General features: G+C 39.9%; 2 protein-coding genes across 2 annotated transcripts; both read left to right on the top strand.

Annotated features, from left to right (window-relative positions):
- The first annotated feature begins 3,527 nt into the window (after positions 1 to 3,527).
- LOC113679791 (matrix metalloproteinase-25) lies at positions 3,528 to 8,256 on the top strand. The gene is made up of 6 exons (XM_027196758.2): positions 3,528 to 3,791; positions 4,550 to 4,822; positions 5,358 to 5,610; positions 5,976 to 6,197; positions 6,633 to 7,011; positions 7,408 to 8,256. The coding sequence occupies exons 1-6, from the start codon at positions 3,543 to 3,545 to the stop codon at positions 7,823 to 7,825; spliced, it is 1,794 nt and encodes a 597-aa protein (XP_027052559.2). The 5' UTR covers positions 3,528 to 3,542; the 3' UTR covers positions 7,826 to 8,256.
- A 1,246-nt stretch (positions 8,257 to 9,502) lies between these two features.
- Positions 9,503 to 16,217, top strand: LOC113679793 (collagenase 3). Its single transcript, XM_089213401.1, has 6 exons — positions 9,503 to 9,708; positions 11,763 to 12,026; positions 12,800 to 13,040; positions 13,506 to 13,730; positions 14,235 to 14,571; positions 15,314 to 16,217. The coding sequence occupies exons 1-6, from the start codon at positions 9,610 to 9,612 to the stop codon at positions 15,750 to 15,752; spliced, it is 1,605 nt and encodes a 534-aa protein (XP_089069527.1). The 5' UTR covers positions 9,503 to 9,609; the 3' UTR covers positions 15,753 to 16,217.
- Positions 16,218 to 17,814: the final 1,597 nt, after the last annotated feature.

Raw genomic sequence — 17,814 nt, 5'->3', positions numbered from 1 at the left:
AACTGAACTACGCTGAAACAAAATAAAACTGAACTCTAAGATCTAGTTCACCTTTATTCCTTTCAGCAATTGTGATGTTTGTGTATACGGTAGCTCCACCTCTTCAAAGAGGGTATTAATTTCGTTTAAAGATGCAAGGGTACGGATAAATAGTCTGGCCACATCACAGGCGGCCCAAGCTCACGTCTCGAGAAAAAGCCAACGATGAATTCATGAACGCGTCACGCGTTGTGTGACTCGGTGTTAAGTTACGGGAGGAACCGTTGAAAATTTGAACACGTTATAAGGCATAGTATGGGGAACGAAATATGGTCGATTTACAACGATAAATATTTCGAAATCTGAATATTTTACACCTAGAATCAATAAAAACTTACTCATGCCCTGTGTATCCGTCGTAGTTTCTAGCGATTTCTGCTGTTTTAAGCTTGCTTTACCATCACTGTTCTTTTGACATGGATAACAGTGATGGTAAAGCAAGCTTAAAACAGCAGAAATCGCTAGAAACTTCGACGGATACACAGGGCATGAGTAAGTTTTTATTGATTCTACGTGTAAAATATTCAGATTTCGAAATATTTATCGTTATAAATCGACCATATTTCGTTCCCCATACTATGCCTTATAACGTGTTCAAATTTTCAACGGTTCCTCCCGTAACTTAACACCGAGTCACACAACGCGTGACGCGTTCATGAATTCATCGTTGGCTTTTTCTCGAGACGTGAGCTTGGGCCGCATATGGCCACATCCGGTTTAAAGCGCTGAAGATTGTCTCATTGATGAAACGATTTTGTAACGCAGCATGTGCACCCTAAAACGAATATGTTATCAATGTTGCTCTATCACGTAGCACAGCAACAAAATACTTCATTCGAGCAAATTCTTCTTTATTCTTTCAAGAATATATTTTTCTTTTAGATTTAATTTCCTCTGTTTGATAAGGGTAAAAAAATGGTTTGTTCTTAAGGCAAGCTCTAAACAAGACCCTATAACATCATCGCGTACGTGACAAACATTCCTGAAGAGGAAAAGCTCCGGTGGGTTGCAGTGAAGCATGTCCCGTTAGTTATCGGGTTCTAGGATTCTTAGCCAATGATTTGAATTATTGTGGATATAATCTCATCTTGAGAGAAATGTCGAATTGCTGATTTTTTTAGAGCGTGTTTGAGGTTTCTTTAGATTTAGAAGGTTTAAGAGGACGAAGCTCATGTTAAATTAGCTCGCATGAATGACGAAAAGATGTGACTTTTTTAAATGAGAAATTTTGATTCGGAAAAATTTAAATTCTTGTAATCTCTCGATGTTTTCTTTTCCGAATGGGTTCCTGTTCTAACAGAGAAATTTTGTAAAAGCATCTGAGCAAGTTCTCTCTGCAAAGTGGCATTGAATTAATTTTTTAAAGAAATGAACAGGCCCGCTATATTCGCCTATACGAATTAATAAAGGGAACAGTAGCTCTGGCGTCGGTTGTTAGAGGAGTGGATGACGCCATCCCCTGCATAAATTTCTATATGACGGATAGTGCCGTGAATTTTTTTTTTAACAATCATCCGCTGGAAAGCGATTTTTCTGTTCAATAACCTTTTTCTTATCCACCAAGGTCCTCTGAATCCTTGCCGTCTATCCTTACAACGCTTCAACGTGACCCACTGTAGCGACCATGTGTTTTTATTGTATTTGAAGGAAATACAAACATTATCACTGCCATGTGGAAGAGTTTACCCAAGTTTAACTGAGTTTACCGAGCGCTTTAAGAGTGCGCTTTTAAGTTTGAAAGAGAAACCAGAGATCTTTTTATTTTTCAACCAAAACAACCTTTGCCTTTCAAGTTTGTCATTTAAAAAAAATGATTGACGAGAACCGTGTAGGCAACAAACATGGTGAGCATGGTTAACCGTTTTCTACCGGTGAGCCGGGAGAAAACGGTTAAGGCCGATTCCGCAAAAGCGAGACAATGAATCTGAGATACCTATACCTAAAACGTTATCCCTCTTCATGCCACAAATCTCTGATAAAGAGGACCTTTTTTCCGATTTTCTAGTAGAACAAACGCGGTTTCCTTTACGAATCTGATAGGTCTGCTTCATGGTTTATCGCGGTTCATTTAAGAATACCATAAAAGGTCATGTGTAGAACATAGGAAATTTTTAGAGGGAGGATGAATTTTTATTTGAATTAAAGAAAACATTTTGGAGTCTAGACGAAGAGAATTTATAAAACATGTTAAAAACTCTAGCTTATTTTATAACTTATCCAGCAAAACATTAATTTATACTTAAGCCGGACCTCACATCCTCAGGGATGTGCTTATGTTTTCAAATGATTTCTCATTCTCAAATTATGTAGTGGTTGCTAACGTAATTTCCTTTGAGTCACATGGACTTTAACCAAAGAGGGCAGCTCGACCCTCTGTTTCCCAATGTTCATCAATTATTTAGCAATATTCTATTGTATAAAGCCGACCTTTGTCGTTGTTTTCTTTAAAAGTTTAGGCCAGTTACCCGTTTGTTTGTTTGTTTGTTTGTTTGTTAATTAAAATTATGGTTACGGGAAAAGTGTATGACGTAGCGAGAAAGCGACAACATTGTCTGGTGCGAGACAGGGCCATTTCCGGAATATCATATCATGGCAGATATGCCATGATATGATGTAAGATATGATATACGATATTTAGGACACTCGAAATTGGGATACTTTTTACGTACTTGTGTCTCGTGCACGTGGGGATTTCGAAGCCGCGCTGAGCAATTAACTCTCTGATTCCTTCTCAAGATAAGCCGTGTTCAGTGCATATCAGGGATATGGTTTCCATAGGAAAATTTAAGCAGTAAATCATGGGAGCACGTTTAGTTATAATTTCCTGAAGTTTTTAACAAATGAGATAAAGGACCAAAATATGATTAACCTCGGGCGGCCCTTCAATGACCCCTCACACCAAAACAAAGTCATTTCCGACAGTCATGCATTATCATACTCAAAAGTTCTCCTTGTTGCTCCTCTTTCTCTTAATTTGGATATCACGATTCAAAAAAGGTTCTTCTGAAGGGTTAAAAGTATTTTAAACAGCTTTGTTAAAAATCGATCGCAAGTATCTATGAAACGATTGAAATATCTCTAAATCAGCAGTTTTGTCGTTTCAGCTGCAAAACAAGAAGGGTGTTCAGATGATAACCGCAACAACAGGAAACCGCCCGTAGGATTGCTTACGGAAACAAACTGATGATATTCTCGTGAAAATTCTGAGTCCTCTCTAAAATTTGGTCGAAAATTATGATGACTGAGATTTTAAAACTGTAGATCAAAAAACGATATCATTTGCCACACGCTTGTCTTTGCTCACCTAATGGCGTAAAAAGTAACGCATGTTCGGCGAACCAGTCTCGTTTAAGCTCAATTTCCTTTACTCGATTTGTACTCTACGTCATTAGTCTCGCAAGTCTTTCAACAGTCCTCTGAGGCGTTGATCCCTGACTCATTCCACGCCCCAGCGGAAAATGCGTCAAGCATCGTCACACGTCAACTGTGTTAAACTGCGTAGGATGGTCGAGGACCTTCGTTATTTAAACGGCTTCTCACAGTGGATGAACCATATTGACTGCTCTTTGACTGAATTTCACGTTGCAGCAAACATCTCGAGGTATACGATATCTAACTTTGTAATGAAGAGTCTCTTGGTTACAATTGCTGCCGTGGCAGCTTTTGCTTCGCTTTTTAACTGCGCCTACTGCGCACCCATACCTACTTCGGGTGGAAACGTACTTGACGGGACTCCGGAGGAGAAAAAATTGGTGAGTGATATTGAGTTTCACTGAGCGATATTTCGGGATTTTTGTACTACTACCGACAACGTGCTTCTGACCTCGAACCGGGATGGTTTAGCCTCGTTGCCACGGCCTTGTATTCAGTTAGTGAGCTATCTAAAGATCTCTTGTAGAGACGTTAGAATACGCATTAACTCTATGGTTGTTCTGCATACGTTCCCCAAACGGTTCGGTCAAACGACATGACAGTTGTGTCAGTAACCCGAAATAAGAGACTATAGTCATGATAATTACAAGCTATTATCTCTTTCTTGACACCATATGCTTTAAAGCAAAAGACAGTTGATCTTATTTATAAGCCTGAAATGTTTTAAGATTCAGGCAACGATTCTCTGGAATTGAAATGAAAGAAATTTTCCAGTGAGCTTTCTCCTTCCATATGAAAGATGTGACATGATGTTATCTCCTTAACCCTTAAACTTCCAGATCAAATTTGTCATTCTCCTTACTGTCAACCATACAATTCTTATAATGTTAGGTCAGAGAATTTAGTATTAGATCAACTAATTATCCCCAAATTGACATTTTTCTTCATTCTCATCACTTGTCTGGTTGATACTGTAATAATATTGTAGGAAGAAATTCTGGCTTGGTCACTCTTGGGAGTTAAAGCCGTTAACCAATAAACGTTTTGCAGCCGTCATGGAGTAGATCGTGCATGATCTATTGATCCAAACAGGTAAACTGCAGTTTAAAGGTTTATCCAACTCAATTTTCTCTTGCAGGCTGTTCGTTTTCTGAAAGACTATGATTACCTAAATCCAAAGAAGAGACCTAACGACTCTTCAGCGTATCATGATATCCTCTCTGAAGCAATAAGAAATGTTCAAAGGATGGGCGACCTTCCCGTCACCGGAAAACTCAACGCAGAGACGATAACACTGATGAATACATCCAGATGTGGCACTAAGGACCCCATTGAAAAGCTAAACAAAACTGAAGATGGTCGGAAAGAAATTGGAAGGTACTATATTCAAGGCACCAGATGGAACAAGAAGGTATATTGTTTATTTTGGTCAGAATGGTTAGGGATCCTTTCCTTTTACCTCATGGATCGAAGACTACAAGATTGTTTTTTTTTTTGGCGAGATTGCAAAATCAGAAATAGCTAAAGTAACACTTTACTCACCTGAGAGAAGCAATGATGGCTTTTTCAAGAGGTTTACTTCAGTCGAGGAAGTGTGAAATAAAAGAAAGAGTCTGTTGGTCATTTGCCAATATTCGGGACAATGGAAGTCAATTCTCCTTAGTGATCAGTTTTTTTTTCTGTTATTGTAGCAAGAGCAATTCAGATCGAGGATCGAAAGAAGTGAACCCAAACTACAAACCTAACCAATCAGATGCAAAACCAAAACCGATCACGAATTGGGCACCCACGTTTTTTCGCGGTTTTGCAAGTTCACTTATTTTTACCTGGTGCAGTGCGCTCATTGGCACCTTGCGTTATTTTCCTCTGATCTGATTGACCGTTGTGGATCAAAGTAAAGCATTGATAAATCAAGAGTGACCTCGCATTTTCTAATTCTATTACAGCATTTGACGTACCGCTTTACCAGGTGGCGTACACATGATCTTCCTCTAGACACCCAAAGAAATATTATTCGGACAATGATCCAAAAATGGGCTGCCGTGAGCTCGTTGACCATCACTGAGGCAGACCCTGCAGTTGAGGACAAAGACGTTGACATCTTGATTAGCTTTGTTAGACGTTATCATGGCGACCCTTATCCATTCGATGGTCAAGGAGGAACGCTCGCTCATGCTTATTATCCACATAACAATAAAGGTTGGTTTCTATGGAAAGAAAAACAAAGATAACAGTTACTGGTAATGATGAACAATAAAAGTCTCAAACGGAACAAAAACAAAACAAATTATTCACAATTGAGCGCAAAATCATTCTTGTTTTGTTTTGTTTTGTCTCTTTTTAAAATATATTTGACAGCTACATATAGATTAAACCAATCTTTATTTATGAAGCTTTCTTAGGGTTATCATTTTTACAGTTCCAATTTCTTTCATCATCAAATTCATCATCATGACCACTTTTATTGTCATTGTTGTTATTATTGCAATTCTTGTATTAAGATAATCTTGTTTTGTAATGGCGATTTTATCATTTGATTTAACTTAGATGATTACTCTTTCTAGGTTTGTCCGGTGATGCTCATTTTGATGACGATGAGAGGTACACCACAGGAGAACCAAGCGGCATTAACCTGGACTGGGTGGCGCTTCACGAGTTTGGACATAGTTTGGGTCTGGAGCATTCCAATGTGCGTGAAGCCGTTATGTACCCGTGGTACAAGGGGTATTTCCCAAACATCGAGCTTACTGAGGATGACATCCTGGGAATACAGCAGATTTACGGAAGTAAGTAGTTTTATATTTTTATTACCTCCTACAGTTTTCATTTTTGAACGGATGAATTCGGGAAGCGAATCGGTTTTGATCGCATTCAGAGGAGTTATTCCGCATGAAGAAGAAGAAGATAAAGAAGTGGTAAATTGAAGGAAAGATTTAATCGTAAAATAAAATTTCTAATAAGGGTATTGTGAAAAGAAGAAGCTCAAAAAAGGGGAAGACTCCCAACCAATGGTTGCTTATTTGAGCCTCGCTTTACAAGTGTGCGAGGATTTTCGCATGCGAATGGCTCAATCCCTATGTTTACGCTCTCCGTGTCCTCGCGTTCAAGACATGTTTGCTATCAATTGAAAACTATGAAACCCCATCGTCGGGATGAAAAGTTAAATACGCTTTGAAGCAGTCTCAAATAAACTGACCGCACATTTACTTCTGTCTCAATAGAACCATCCACGCCTTCAACCACTGTCAAGCCCACAAGCAAAAAAACTCAATCTCCTACATCAAGTGATCCGAATACACCATCGACCAAACCAACGCCATCACCAACGCCATCACCAACCCCAACTGATCCCGACACATCCGAGCCCGATGTGTGCTCGGTAACCAAGTATGATGCTGTTGCGGTCGAAGAAAACCACAGGGGCGATAGATTGACGCATTTTTTTAATGGAAACTACTTCTGGACGCATACCGGAACACGTTTGGTTAAGCCAACTAAAGCCCAGAAAGTTAGAGACGTCTGGTCTAAAGTAGAGACCCCAGTAGACGCCGTTTATCAGGATAAATCAAAGAAAACCCTCGTTTTCTTTAAAGGAAACAAGTGAGTTTTATTTAATGGTTGGTATGTTTAGGATATCATGTTTGATATGGAAAATATTCTCCTCTGTTAACATTTTTACCAAAGGAATTATCAGAACACGAAACTTCATTATGGATATCATTAGCTTAAACGGGAAGACCAGTAGCAATAAAGAAAATTACTGGCATCGGTTTTGAAGCCTAGTGTTCCGAAAATGAGATTGAAGAGGTCAAGAAAACTCCGTCAATTAATCTGTGCAGAAAATTAATTTGGTCATAGGCTGCATAGCAGGCGTAATTTTGGCGGGCGAGCGCTCAGTATTACCTTGGTGCTGTATTTCAACTTCAACCGTGATGATATGGCGTGAATTTTCCATTGTATTTTTTTATAAGTAATGTTTTGTTTGTTCTCTTGTAGATTTTGGGAATACAACAAGAATAGACAGCTGCAATCGTCTGGTGATCTTAACAAATATTTTAATTCCAAAGAAGCCGAAAACATGGACGCAATGTTCGTTTGGCAAAGAAATAGGAGAACATACGTATTCAAGGGCTCAAAATACTGGAGATACAGTATAGGTGCAAAGAAGTTCGACTCAGGATATCCACGAAATATCAAACAAGCCTGGGATGAAAATTTCCCCAGCGACATCAGTGCTGCAGTTTCTTGGCTAAATGATAAGAGTTACATCTTTAAAGGAGACCTATATTGGAGGCTGAAGAAAGATACAACGAAAATTGATGTTGGATACCCGAAACGCATTGCTGAACAGTGGATGAAATGTAATACAAATGTCGAAGGCTTCAGCGTTGGTTCTGCCAACGAACAGCCTTGATTTGAATTGAGCACTCCCTTGCAAACGACAGCACTAAAGAACACTGAATCAGGAAGAAAAAAACTCTGCTGTACTATAACTTCAGTAAACTGTTATTTAGAGAATTCCTTCTAATATTAAATTGGTTCAATTTGTATATATCAAGGTTTTCTTTGTAATGAACAATGACATAGGATAAACTGTCCTTCTATGAATAGAAACCAGAACTTACGCTAAATCGTATTATTTGACAAAATTTTTAACCAAAACAATTGGCAATACTTTATTCAGCGAAAAAAATCAGATCAAAGGAATTTTTATTTATTTTTGTATCATTTGTCTTAACTGTGTAAAACATTCCAATAGGAACGTATTTCAAATAAAATTATTGGTATTGACAGGAGCCCATTACTTAAGTGATGGGCACCTGACATTGAATATTTCAAATTTTACTTTTGACTTGCGTTGTTTGAGTGTAAAAAATGCAAGAACAGATCACGTAAGTGGCCATTTGCTTTTGTATCTCGACCTCAAAAACAAAACGAACTCATGAGATAGAAGTTGGACGTTAAGTGGAGGCGAAATCAAAAGAACTTGGCATCATTCTCCCTCAAGGCTCGGAGAGGCTCTGCCCTGAATTCGAAATCCTTAACCTGCCGCTTTTTGACCGAAAGGGTGCTCGATCATCTCATACTCCTCACTTGAAAATGCACCATTAATGTTTTTCAAACTTGTCATTCAGAGTCCTCGTTCTTAAGCCCCTCGAGCTCACGGCCTCTCCGCCAATCACTTTGCGCGAACGGAGTCAAGGCCGCGCACTACGATTTCGACCATTGTCCACGCGAAGGTGGTTTGCGCGCCGAAAATCCTCCCAATCGGCATTTTTTTCTCAGCATTTTTCTCAGCCATATCGCCTGGTGTCTCTGTGGGGATGGGGTAAGTATGGCACATTGATCGCCCCTACTACTGACGGTAGAGAGAAAATTGACCTCGTACCCAAGTTTTTCCCGCGGCCGTGTCCAGTTTGCTTGTTCAAAGCACAGCCAGAAAGAAGCGAAATTGGAAATTCAGGAAGAAAACGCTCGTTTCCAGCGAAATGCGCGGGGAGTTTTGGTATTGAGATATGTCCCAGGGTGCAATGATCTTGGATCGTAAAATATGGCTGAGAAAATGCCGATCGGGAGGATTTTCAGTGCGCAAACCACCTCCGCGTGGACAACGGTCGAAATCGGAGTGTGCAGCCGCGACCTCTTCTATTGGCAGGAATAACAGTGATGGTAAAGTAAGCTTAAAATGGAAGAAATCGCCAGAAACTACAACGGACACACATGATGTTGGTAGGTGTTATTGATTTTACGTGTAAAATATTCATATTTCGAAATAATTATCGTTGTAAGTCGATCATATTCCGTTCCCCATACTATTCCTTAAAACGTGTTCAAATTTTCAACGGTTCCTCTCATAACTTAACACCGAGTCACACAACGCGTGACGCGTTCATGAATTAATCGTTGGCTTTTTCTCGAGACGTGAGCTTGGGCCGCCTGTGCTTGCTGAGCAGTTTCATTTTTCATCATATTTTCAATCAAAGCAATGTTTTCGTCAAGTGATGACAGGGTCATCCCCAGAAATCAATCCATACTCAACGGGCTGCCAATTTCATTTACGTCACCACTGGCTTATGCTTTTTAAACGACCAGACACAGATTATATTTCACAGAATAGTATAGTTTGCTGTTTCGAACCATTTCAACAGACTCATCTCCTCTGTAAACTTCAACATATCTTCTGAAGCTGGTGCCAACATGCAAAGTCAACGTTCAAGGCAGTTGTTGATGTTAATAGCTTACTTTGTGAGTATTGTATACAGTGTTCCTGTAGTGAACAGGAAGGACTTGAAGAAGGTAAGAAAGAAGAGGCCTCATTCGTCTTTTGTCCGCACAACGAACTGAAGGGTATCCTTGGAACAAACTCGATGCCTATTTCTTGTCTTGATTGTTGTGTTTAATTGAGATTTATGTAAAGAAGAAACTGAGAACATTAGCTTACGAGTGGAGCGACATGAGATTTCGAGACGGGGAAAAGGTCGGGGGGGGGGAAGGGAGGAGAAAGGAAGGTGCTTTGCGGGCAAGTATGTGCACGCTCTGGTCTCCAAATTTGGACTTGATTTTGTATAATAAATTGGCATGTAAATTTGAAATGTTCGTTCCTATAATAGATGCACCTCGATAATCCGGTTTGTTAGAGGGCTTGTTCTGCCATTTTTCGATATGAGTTGAATCCACATTCATGAATGTCCCTTGATTTTGAACTTATCATCCTGTAATAGATAAACTGTTGAGATGCTTGGCTTAAACAGTTAAAATTTACCAGAGATCAGGCTTTCCGTCAATTTATTGGAAGCGAAAAAATAAAACTCCATACTAAAAGGAGACGAGTACTCAGTTCCAGCAAAAGCTTATATTGTCATTTTAGATCGAGGAAGATGCCAGCTGACAATGAATTAATTAGCAATTGCCGTCAGTGTGTTGACGTTCATATTTGCATCTGTGGCATCAATTACATCACATCTGTCATTACGCTTGCGTCGCTGCGGCAAGATTGTAATTTTCTGATGATTTGATAACCGAATGTTTTTGTTGTCATTACCAAATCTGTCGGTGAGTCTGCGTCACTCTTGAGGTCACTGTGGAACTCACATGAACCCGGCAAACATGAACGCACTGATGAATATTAGAAAGGAATTAGTCGTTTTTCCCATTTTTCCTCGGAAAGATACTTTTTCTGATGATTCTGGCTTAATTTTAAATAATTTCTTTATCACATCGCTTCAATTAGGAGAATGACGTAGTCAGATCTCAGAAGAGTATTATAACGAATAGCTGATTTCGCAACCGCTAAGAAATATGAACACTCGTTTGTTGATGTTTCAATCATCAACTATGTGGCGAAAAGGAGTTGATTGATGATGAGATGATGATCCTGCGTAATAAGAATCATGGCGAAATATAATAGTTTGTATGGGAATATACGACCGCTCTTGGGAATAAAACTTGAAAATACAGTCGAATTCTCAATAAAAATACCTCACCTTACTTCTAAAGTGCATCGCTTGTTGTCTGACCGTTTACTTTGTTGCAACGAGGCCATTTGAGCGAGTTATCCATTTCTAGGTTTACTAGGATTAGGAAATCGAGAAACTAATAAATCGCTAAAATGGCTTCTTTTCAACATAGTAAGCGGTCAGACAACAAGTGATGCACTGTGGAAGTGAGGTGAGGTACTTTTATAGAGAGTTTGACTGTTTTTTTTACTTCCTAGGAGCGTTCGTAAATTTTCCCATACAAACTCTTATATTTCCACTATGACTCTTACTACGCAAGGTGATCATCTTACAGCTAGAGCTTGGGCTGCCTTGTAGTTTCACTTCAAAAACTATGGATGGAATTTTTTAAGACACCTAAATACATACATGCGCAGCATACCATGGAAACTTTTTTAACTAACGCCGATCCTAATTTGAACGAAAATGGCTTCAGATCGACAGATCAGACCATAACAATACACAGCTGGGAGGATTTTCTTCCCTTTCAGCCACTTATCTTCATGTCTGTAGTATCGTTTTTGAATTGACAGGATCGACAGGCAGTAACTCTCCACGGCTGTTGGTCACGATCCTAATTTCCAGAAAAGTATCATGGCTCCGAATATTCCTAGTTAGTCTTCCACTTGGCATTTTCCCGAATTTCCACTACGAATGATCATCTTCCCGAAGTCAGCGCACGCGCAACGCAACCACAGGCGTGCGACGTGGGTGTGATTGATATCGTAATCTCGCGTGCCTCGTGCGTCACTTGCGTAGTGAGTCTTTTCCCACCAGATGAATATGAATGTCTAGCGAGAGATAACAACCAACAGATAACAGTTAAATTGGATTTTGAAATGTTTTCATTTTCAGACATCACAATTTCTAGTTCAATTTGGGTACGTCGACATCTCAAACCCAACGGAAACAGCTGGCGCTGGTGATCAAAATTCTCCTGTGTTCAGAAAGGCGATTAGGACACTTCAATGGTTTGGTGGTATTCCTGTAACGGGAATTATTGACAGGAAAACCCTCGAGTTAATCAGCACATCAAGATGCGGTATGAAAGATCCACCTCCTCCTTCCTCGAGAGGGATCGGAGAATTCAAGAAACAGGGAACTTATTGGAAGAAGAGGGTAGGTCTTTTTCACTTGTAAAGGAATATAACAATTCAAGAAAAAACAAAAGCTGAGCACGTAACATTACTCACAGAAAGTCGGCCTCGATCAAAAGTGCATTCGGAAACATGATTGGGTCAGCGAACCCGGCAGGGTAGATCTCTTGTTAAGGGTGTACCACCCGCGTTTAAAATCCTGATCTTATTTCAGGCCGCTCTGTAAAAATTAAAGACATGATTCTGGTCTCAGAGCATGCAAGAGAAGCATTTAGGTAATGTGTCCGTCAAAAGATGTTTCTACAAAAATATGAGTGATAGAGCATGCGGAACAAAGTGATGTAAAAAGGAGGGATATGGCAAAAATAACAAAACGGGAATTTGGGAAGAGTAGAAACACAATAATTAACTCTTTCTCTTTGCGAAAAAAAAAACACACCTTTAACCCTTAAATGTTGGTCGAAAGTCATATTAAACATAGCGATCAAACGTCTGGCATGCGCGAGGGGGCCAATCTTGGCCGCCCGCGCGCCAATTTCCGCCCAAAATTTGATATTGATTTACCAACTTGTTTTTTCAAGCTTTACCGAAAAAGTTATACGCTTCTAAAACACTGTAACCTACTGGCTAGTGTGGTTATTGAGACTTCTTGGTTACACGCCACCTAGACATCACAACATTCGCATATGCGTAGACGTTTGACCGTTGTGTGCCACCTACATAGCAGTTACGCAATCAAGCAGTTTATAGTGTTACACTAATAAAAAGTATTAACAAATTTATTTTTTTCCCCAGGATCTAACTTATAAGATCGTGAACTACACCAGTGATATCCCATCTCGGAATAAACAGCAGCAGATCTTTCGAGAGGCCCTGAGAAAATGGGAAGCAGCTTCAGATTTGCGTATACGACAGGTGTATCATGGTTATGCAGACATCCCTATCAGCTTTGTTACTAGAGATCACAAGGACGGCTATCCATTTGATGGACCGGGTGGGACATTAGCTCATGCCTTCTATCCCCATGATAACCAAGGTGGGTCCTTGCCTCAAAAAGGATAACGAGTGGTTAAGTGACATGGCCATGGACCTCATTACTTCATGACCATGAACATCTCCACTCGCTGGTATGTTGATTCATCCTCTTTACTAGTATCCATTTCATACCACTGGCTCTCGGAGATGACTGTGAAAGTGGCTAAGTGTCTTACTTAAGATTTCAATTTCACGCCCCAGCCATGGCTGTGTAAGCAAGGTGCTCGGCCACCACTTCTACCAAGAGTGAAATAAAATTCTAAAAGTGGTGAAGTGAAATCGATAGAAAAAGGATTATTGATTCAATTTTTTAAAATGCACTGTTCGTTAGCGAACAGTGCATTTTACTATTAAAACTATGATTTGACTTCAGTTTTCTTAATTCTCATCACACATGCATCACTTCAATTTAAGTCTTTTCCTTTTGCTCAGTAAAAAAATCAAAGCAAACTCTCATTGGTTGCAGGATTATCCGGTGACGCTCATTTTGACGATGATGAGAAGTTCACCACAGAGACACCAGACGACGGCATTAACTTGGACTGGGTAGCGATTCACGAGTTTGGACACAGTTTGGGTCTGGAACATTCCAATGTGCGAGACTCAATCATGTACCCCTGGTACAAGGGGTATGTCGCGGATGTTAAACTGACCGATGATGACATTCAAGGAATTCAAGCTTTGTATCCAAGTAAGGAAGCATGCATGCAAAAATGTGCGTTTTCAGGGATCAAAGCTTATGCGACTTACAATTGCGATTGGATGTCGGTAAAGAAAAGCCAAATTGATCGCAACGGCTAATAATTGATCGCAATGGCTTATAAGAACAAGGCAAATTACCAAATCGACAGTAGTTTAGCGTGGTCTGTACTCTTATCGACAACGAAATCCGTCATCACAAGAGTCAAAGTTTTGTTTTTTGCCACAACATCGACATCAAATAAAACGATCCTTTCAATGCATGTCCATCGTGTGACACGTTGACGCGAGCAGCGTTGTTTAGACTGTTATCGACATCGGCAAATTGGCCAGTCAGATTGCGACTTTACTGCCAAATGTGGTAAAGCGCATTGAAAACCAAAGAATATTTACTGCACGCTACGTTGAATAGTTGACTACGATTTTAGGAAATTGAACAGCAAGAAGACATTTTTTTTTTATTTTCATTTTTTTTTTATTTTCAAAAACATTTTAGAGCCAACAACAGCACCAACCTTAAGGACCACAAATAAAGCCACAACAAAAGCCACAACTACCCAGCGTCCGCGGGTAACTCTCCGCCCTCGTACCGTTACTTCTCGCCCCACTCCACCAGATCTTTGCGATAGTTCCGTCCGTTATGACGCAGTCTCTTTAGATCCCAGGCGGCGGATGACGTACTTTTTTGTGGGAAATTGGTTTTGGATCGTGGACAGAAGACTGCGCAGGAGTGGTCCATTCACTATCAAATCTTTCTGGAAGGAGGTGAAGACCCCCGTGGATGCCGTGTACCGCAACAAACGGAGAAACATCGTGTTCTTTAAAGGAACAGAGTAAGATGGCGGTTTTTATTTATTTTAAGAAAAAATGTTTGGTTTTCCTCAATAGGCTTGAGTATGGTTTCTAAGAGCGCGATCGAATATGTTGATATGACAACAGCGATCAGTATCGTCTGTCTGTTGCGTTTTTAAGTGAAAGAGCAGCCATGTAAACTAAGTAAAGTAGTTTTTTTGCAAGACTTTGAAATAGTTGGAAAGATTTCTTGTTATCAAATTGAGAGCCAAATTTTCGAAATTATAGCGTTTATAAAAGTTTCACAACTACACAGTATGAACTGTGTGTCATTTCCCAAGGCACTCAGCTAACTTAAACTTCTACGTGATGGAAAGTATCGTCGTACTCAAGTAGAGTCTTTAAAATGATATAGATAAGTATAAGTTTCCTTGGAGGCTACCCACTCTCAGTGCCACGGCTTATTCCAGTTTCCGTAATAGCAAATGATTTGAAGCAATCCTGGCCAACCCCCCCCCCCTCCCTCTGCATGGGACGCTGGTCCATCACAATCTATTCCCCCTCCCCCTCCCCCATATATTTCATCGGCTTTCCCCGGCAGATTGCTGTTACCATTTAAACTCCTGGGTGAAGATAGCCCTTATGAGACCAAAGTGTCCTGTCCAGGAACATAGAACAATATTACGGCTCGAACGCTGTCCATTTGGAGTACACCGCGAGAACCAGAAGACCTGCGCGTACCATTCTCATGAGTTTGAGCCCACATTTTTGGCGTTTTTGCAGGTTTTGGGAATACGACTCACGAAGAATTTTGAAATCTTCCGGTCTCATAAAAAGATATGGGCTTCCCTTGAGTCTGGCAAACATGAACGCAGTTTTCATTTGGGAAAAAAACCAAATCACCTACTTCTTCAAAGGAACACAATATTGGCGGTATAACGAATGGACCCGACGCACAGTCCGAGGACCTTCAAGAAATCCGTATCCTAGAAAGATCCGAAGCGCTTGGAAATTTCCTGATCATATTGATACTGCGGTAACGTGGCTCAACGGAAAATCCTATGTGTTTCTGGGGAGTCAGTACCTCAGGCTAAAGAAAGGGAAACTTCTTCTGGACGGAAGACGGAGGAACACAGCTCGTAGGTGGATGAAGTGCAGATCCACTACAGGATTTAGCATTGGAGCATTAGCATCTGGACCCTCGAGTTCCAACGATCCGTGAATGTCATCGCTCAACACTATCTTGTACTTTATATCTTTCTTTCCATGCTCCGATAAGTTCATTGTGTCAGTTAAAAAAATGTTGTTATTCCCATTGCAATTTTTTTAGTTATTGTGATAACAACAATATACTTGAATATGAATGATTCTCGACCGGCCTTTTTTTGTGGCTTTATTGACTGTTTCAGGCCAAGACTGTCTGCTTTGACTTGTCCAATTACAGACACTTGTCATCAGACAGGCTTAATCGGACAGTCAATTTGTTCCAAACTGTTAGAATCCCAAAAATTTGTATCAGGTATATTAAAGTAAGTGCAATTTAAAATCAATGCTGGCGTTTGAAATCTTTCACCAGTAGGATAAAAAGAGTTCTTATTCACGAAGGTTCGAGAATCAACCAGTGTAGTCATAATGCTCGTATTATTGATGTTGCCATTTTAAAGAAATAAAAAAATTTTAATTATAACGCGATGATGTTATAGTTCTATAAATATACAACCGATAAACTATTAGTCAGCGATAAGACTTGCCACAAAGTTAACCTGAAGTGTCGTTTAGCTTATATTTACCAACATCCTCCGACAAGGGGCTAACATTCGATCGACTCGTCGGATTTTCAAAGTTCGTTTATGGTGGTTTCAGCCGCCGTAACCAAAAACCACCTAAACGTTTTATTTGGCGCAACGCAACTGCTCCTTTTGAAACCAGTTGCCTCGTTAGTTTTCTTAGTCTCTGATCAATTTAATTCATATAAGTTCTAAGTGCTCAAGGAAATTAGATCAATGGCTTGTCATGTGATAAACTATTTATACTGCCCATAATCTCGAGCGTTGCAAATATTGTTTCATTTCCCTTTCAGAGATCGGGCAAGTCTGGCGCTCAAACACGTTTGCTGCTAGATGAAATCATTAGCTTCCGATCCCTCTTTTTTTGCTCATTCATTTATTTATTTATCGATTTATTTTTGATCTCCATCATTTCTGTTTGGCTTAATGGACTTTATGTCATCGGTATAACAATTAATCTCAGACAAGGGTCAATTGTATCTCTCAGCCGTTGAGTTGTATCATAAGAATCCTTGAAAAATCAAAGAAAACAAACATTAAGACTTAACTCTGAGAGTGAATGATTTTAGTGTTGGCGGTTGTGTAATTAATGGTTTAACTATTTGATTCCCAATAACTGATTAGTAAGTCTTCATTCTGTATTATTTTGCATGTATTACATTTAATTCGTTGTAAACCAGGGAAGAGAAATTGGCGTTACATCCAGATGACACTATAAAGTTCATAACACTGTCTCTTCTCCTCACCTGTTTGCAAGATTATGTATTGATGTCTCAACAAGGCTGGTAACAACAAGACGAGACAGGGTGAGGCAGAATTTTCTTCCCTTTGTTTGGGCTGTCAATCGAATCAAGAGGGATAATAATGCGACCAAAGAATATTTAAAAATGCAATTAAGTCTCTCACGTGGGGATATTGTTTGCTTCTCACGCTTCTTGAGTGGGTAATCATGGTCATCTCGGCATCTTGACAAACGAAAAGAACAAAACAAACAAACTCCATATTTGTACATGTACAAAATCCGAAGTTGGGATATGGTTAGGGAAGAAAAAGTTGTCGCTTCCGCCGGGACGCTTACAGCTGTGCGAGGCAGAATATTTTATTTTAGAAATAATCTAACCCACGTGTCGATGACACAGCAGAAAAAACTAAAATATTCTAGCAATATCTATCCACGAACGTCAATCGACCTCATACTTAGGAAAAACCGGAAGGATATTTAATCACGCAGGTCTGTAATGTAAGGCGATTGACAACCAAAAAATAGGGGAAACCTGCCAAGAAAGCGAAATCTTTGCATTTGCCCTTGTTGAATACTGTCCACTCCCAGCGCTTGCTCCTATTTGCATCTATAAATCTGGTACAAAAGTACAAAACCTAACACATTCGCGAATTCTCTGTGTCGTATTTTGTGGAGCATTCCAACACGGAATCGTAATGTCTCAGTGTGGTTTGAATCGTCCGGGGGGGGGGGGGGGAAGGGTAGGGGAGGGGAGG

This window comes from Pocillopora damicornis, chromosome 7 (genome assembly GCF_964200805.1).
Source record: "Pocillopora damicornis chromosome 7, jaPocDami1.2, whole genome shotgun sequence".
In the NCBI taxonomy this organism is placed as follows: domain Eukaryota; kingdom Metazoa; phylum Cnidaria; class Anthozoa; order Scleractinia; family Pocilloporidae; genus Pocillopora; species Pocillopora damicornis.
Note: the sequence above shows the minus strand (reverse complement) of the source record. Positions and strands in the feature narration are given on the sequence as shown.